We start from the raw sequence: 4889 nt of genomic DNA on the forward strand, positions 1-4889 counted from the left end.
AAAGAGAAATTTCAAAATGGTGTCCCTTTCAAAAACTCCATAATTTGATTTTCATTTTCATTCATTTTCATAAAAACATGTACACTTGTTCAACTGAAGTCATGTTATCTTTTTCATATAAAACATGTACTTATTAAATTGAACAAATGTGAACCTTTTTGACACAAAACAATAAATGTGTACCAGCATGTATAAATATATATACGACGTTTTTTCGTAAATAAATAAATTCCAAAATTAATTCAAAATTAATGTTTTTAATGAGGATTATTTTAGTTTTTAATTCACTAGTTTGAGACTATCTTAAAAATGTATACCGTAGGATACCTCACAACTGTCCACTGCGGAACCGGTGAAAGTCGAGTAGTGGGCGATAATTGCCACCGCCAATGACATCTCCTTGTTAAAGTGGACATTTGAACGCATTGCCTAGGTATTAAGCTAGAACTGGTACTGTCGTTAAAATAGGTAGTTCTTTCTTGGATCTAGGGTAGTCCTATTTTCTGCAGGGATGTTTATTCTTTTCTTCAATCATAAAATGTTTTACACCGCAATTGTGTAAAGCTACTGGCGAATAATCGCCATTGTAGTAGCCTTGGCTACTGAGTCTAGATTTTTTATTAGGATAAGCTATTTGTCTCAGTTGCCAAGAATACGCAGATAACAGCCCTGAGTTTACATTTTTCGCAATTATTTTGAAAGTATTTGGCAGCATTGTTCAAATGTGAGTGACAATTTTTGTAGTTAAAAATACAAATACTTAAACAAAAATATTTTATTTGAATCAAAATATAAAAAAGAACTATAATGAGTAGTTATTAATTATTTTTCCTAAGTCGGGAAGAAAACTTGAATGTCGCATTAATTCGACGGCTAATTAGAGATCGTTCCAGTCCTTTGGATATTTCACTTATGAAGTACGCTATGGATTAAAATGTTGTTACATGTTATGTTTACTATATTTTGTATATTTTCAAATAGATCAAACAAAGCATTTTCATACTTGTTGGCCGCATTTTAAATCCATCAACCGATCAACTGCCGTCTCAACAATTCTGAAGATTTGATACGATTCTTTGCTGAAGGTAGCTATCAGAAAGGTCAAGGGAATGACTTCGAAATTTCACAACTTAAATACAATGGCTGACTTCATAAACGCAGTTTGCAATGCAACATTGAAATGCCTAGTGTTCATAAACGTCATTAGCATATTTTTGGCATTGCCGTGTGTTCACTATCGCCTGGCAACCCTTTCTGATGCGCAACAGTTGTCAAATTTGTGCATCTGTTTTATTTTGGATGCTTTTTGGATTTTTGCGGTAATTGAAATGGCTGAGACATCGTAAGTAAAAACTTTTTCGCATTTTCTTTCTGTTATATGATTTCTTCGTTCTTATAGTGAAAAGAAGTGGAGCCATGAAAGGAAAAAGCTCCTTTTGGAAGTGCGTCTACGCCATGAACCGGATTTTTGTGCCAAAAAAAAGAAAAGGAGTGCTATTTGGGAGCAAATAATGCGGGAGATTAAGGAGGTCGAGGGCACATTTCCCTTTTCAAGAGATGAAGCAACCAGATGTTTTATAAATCTAATGGGCACATACAAAAGAATTAAGAAACGCAATAACACATCTGGCGAGAGTTCCACGAACTGGGAATTTTTCGATGTCATGGATGAGGTGTTTGGCAGCCGTAGTAGCGTTCAGGTGCCCAGTGAAATGCTTGAAAGTTCTCTAGAATCCTTGGTGGAAGATTTGACAAGCGATAGCCCGTTGGCACCCACCGATTCCCACGCGCCAATGAACTTAGATGCTACACCTTCAGAAAACACTACTCAAAGGTTTGCTATAAAACGAAAACGATGCGAAGTTCTGGAGTTTTTAAGTAAAGAGTCTGAGGCAGATGCCAAAGTGATGAAAAAACTCTTGGACATCGAAGCAGAAAAAATTGCGGTGGAGAAGGAGAAAGTAGCTGAGCTGAAGGAAATCCGTGCCTTATTTCAGAGAATTGTAGACAGGTCTCAATAAGTTTTCCATTTCTTGTTCACCTTAACAGATTAAAATCTTTTTAGATAAATACAAACAAAATAGAATACAAACAAAATACATATGTATTTATTGTTGTAATTGATCTCATGAAAAAGCGATATAATAAAAAAGTATTATTTATAAAAAGTATTTTTAATTGAAAAAGCAAAAGCAAAGAGAGATGCATTAGGCTGATAACAAAGTTGCCAATGCATCTCTCTTTGCTTTTGCCTCTCTTTGTCCTGGTAAAGTGACTTCCTCGAGTGTTTCAGAAGTGATGGCATTTGTTTCTGCGATTAAATCATCGGCGTTGTTCCCTTCATTTATAATAATAATATTGTGAATAATCATACAAGCCATTGTTATTAATTTTGGCAAACTTGGATTTTTAACTTCGATATACTTTAGAATTCTAAATTTCTTCTTCAAAACGCCAAATGCCTGTTCTACAACAACCCGAGTTGAACTTAAAATTGCATTGTACTTCGATTGCATTGGTGTCAGGAATCCATTATCGCGATAAGGAACCATAACACACATCTCCAAAGGATAACCTCCATCGCCCAAAAAATGGTAGTTGGGATAAATATTTATTTCTTTGTTAATTATGGCCTTCTTGATAGGGCCCTTTTGCCAAATTGAAGCATCATGGCATGCTCCCGGACACCCTATGAACACATCTATGAATTTCATACGGCTGTCGACAATAGCCTGGCAAAAAATGTTAACCAAAATTTAAAAATAATAATTTTTTCATAAAACAAAAGAAATATTTACTTGAGCAATGATTGAGTACGTCCCCTTTCGATTCCGGTAACTGATTTCATCTCTGATTGGCTGCGAAATGGGAATATGTGTACCATCGACGCACCCGAGTACAAAAGGAAAAGGATTGAAACGTAGAGTTGAAAATGCTTCGCTGGTTTGCTTTTGTTCAGCTTCACTTCTTGGAAATTTGATGACGTCTTTCTTTAAACGGCAGATCATCTTTATTATTTTTACAAAGACTTTATATGCGAGACCAACAGCTACTCCAAAACGATCGCTGACATCTCTAAAAGAACAATTATTGCTCAGCTTCCAAATTGCAATTTGCAAGACCTTTTCCAAAGAAATTCCAATTCGTCCAGTTGTGCGCGGAGGCCACCACAGCATTAACATGGTCTGCAAATTCTTTAAACCATATATGTTAATTATTTTATATTAAACATAAATTAAAAAATAAATACCTTGAATGTGCTCTTTTTCATACGAAAATGAGCATAAAAAACGTCATCCTGCATACATTTTATCGTTTTGCAGAAGTTGGACGTTTTTGGAATTTTCCTTTTTGGGCCACCACCGGTTAAAAAAACACGCCGGCGCTTTCGCTTATTTAATATTTTTTTAATGAACACCACGTTACTTGAATTTCTTTTTTCGCCAAATTCTAGGGCGTTTTCAAAAACAAAAGTGCACAATTGGTCAAGATTCATTTTTACCACACAAAGAAACACGACAAAGCAATATTGCGTTCACAAACGTTAATAAATGTCATTGCATTATTTGACAAATCAGTGTTACCATGCAGTGTTGCTTTGCATCGGTATCGCATCTGTTTGCAGTGTTGCATTGCAAACTGCGTTTATGAAGTCAGCCAATGTCAGCGATTCTTACAGAAGTGGCCACATTTATGTAACAGAAAATATGCCAAAAACATATAAAATTTAGCATAAGTGTATAAGAGCAAAATACATATAAAATAATGAATAATAAGCAATCAAACAGAATTTCCTGATGTATGAATGGAACATATGTTCACATTCCAGCACCTTAAAAAGTACTGCAACATCTGTATATTAATATCTATACCTCAGAAGTAAATAAAAATTTTCAAATTGCTCAAAAAAAACTATTATTATGAAAATATTAGCTTCTGCTATTCTTCTCCAGTCCTATGATGTGACCTGAATCGGCTTCAAAGCCATTCCATAGTTTTGCATTTTTTTAAATAATAGTTAAAAAGCAACTCATTCAATTATATATTAATATAAATACATTTTTTATTTGTATTTACAATTTCTTCGCACTCTGAATATATTATACTGCTTTACTCAAAACTACAATCTATAATGAAGAAACTGGTCTTGATCAGTAGCCTGCTTTTGACATATTTGGATACTATAATGAGGGTTGCTAGTAATAGATAATATGCAAAAAATGGCGAGGTGATCATATTCGCCAGTAGCCTCTCTTAATGTATTTTTCGGGCTACGATAGCCTGAAGGGGACTGAACTCAAGCTATTATCAATACATAATATGGATGTTAATTTTAGGTCAAAATGTTTGATATACATGTGTATATCAGTGATCGGCAGTCCATTGCCCGCGGAGCGCACACTGAGTGTACGTGTGAAACACACGTACTTGCAATCATTATTACACCATAGAACAAGAATGATAAAAGACAAGATTACGACATAGTGACGCTCTCACGACCCCCGAATGGGAATAGGCAACATAATAATTGTCAAATGGAAAACGGAAATGTAAAACATTGTGAACCAAATTGAATAATGTGCAGATAAAATATCACAATGAACGTGATTCTTAAAATCGGTATCTATAAAATGACCCAATATAATGATGCATATTTAAAATTAAAATTATATGTTTTGTTACAAAAAGTTCGACATTTTGCCAACTTTTTGGTTGGTTGGAAAGTGAAAACTTTATATACATATACCAATTTGTACTATTGTTGTTTAATTCCGCCATTGCGGACTTCTTTTTCAAGTTAATACATTTTTCACTTTAAATAATAATTAAGCACTTGCCTTGACTTCAGCTCTTTGTTTTGGTTTTATTGTTTTGTACTACCGTGCAAT

The 4889-nt window shown here is 34.2% G+C and overlaps 2 protein-coding genes across 2 annotated transcripts; one reads left to right on the forward strand and one right to left on the reverse strand.

The window, feature by feature from the left end:
- Positions 1-1135: 1135 nt before the first annotated feature.
- Positions 1136-2174, forward strand: LOC128924172 (uncharacterized). The gene is made up of 2 exons (XM_054236152.1): positions 1136-1342; positions 1400-2174. Exons 1-2 carry the CDS (start codon positions 1140-1142, stop codon positions 2019-2021), a joined length of 825 nt encoding a protein of 274 aa, XP_054092127.1. The 5' UTR covers positions 1136-1139; the 3' UTR covers positions 2022-2174.
- An 18-nt stretch (positions 2175-2192) lies between these two features.
- On the reverse strand, positions 2193-3611 carry LOC128924171 (putative nuclease HARBI1). Its single transcript, XM_054236151.1, has 3 exons — positions 3251-3611; positions 2799-3194; positions 2193-2732 (listed from the first exon to the last, which is right to left on the reverse strand). The coding sequence occupies exons 1-3, from the start codon at positions 3494-3496 to the stop codon at positions 2208-2210; spliced, it is 1167 nt and encodes a 388-aa protein (XP_054092126.1). The 5' UTR covers positions 3497-3611; the 3' UTR covers positions 2193-2207.
- Positions 3612-4889: the final 1278 nt, after the last annotated feature.

This window comes from Zeugodacus cucurbitae, chromosome 2 (genome assembly GCF_028554725.1).
Source record: "Zeugodacus cucurbitae isolate PBARC_wt_2022May chromosome 2, idZeuCucr1.2, whole genome shotgun sequence".
Classification (NCBI taxonomy): Eukaryota; Metazoa; Arthropoda; class Insecta; order Diptera; family Tephritidae; genus Zeugodacus; species Zeugodacus cucurbitae.

Excerpts from the sequence above, each read along its gene's own strand:
- LOC128924172 (XM_054236152.1), top strand. The coding sequence starts at position 1,140 with ATGGCTGACTTCATAAACGCAGTTTGCAATGCAACATTGAAATGCCTA. Across the intron at positions 1,343-1,399 it reads ATTGAAATGGCTGAGACATC|TGAAAAGAAGTGGAGCCATG; the intron begins GTAAGTAAAAAC and ends TCGTTCTTATAG.
- LOC128924171 (XM_054236151.1), bottom strand. The coding sequence starts at position 3,496 with ATGAATCTTGACCAATTGTGCACTTTTGTTTTTGAAAACGCCCTAGAA. Across the intron at positions 3,195-3,250 it reads TGAAAAAGAGCACATTCAAG|AATTTGCAGACCATGTTAAT; the intron begins GTATTTATTTTT and ends TATGGTTTAAAG. Across the intron at positions 2,733-2,798 it reads CGTACTCAATCATTGCTCAA|GCTATTGTCGACAGCCGTAT; the intron begins GTAAATATTTCT and ends ATTTTTTGCCAG.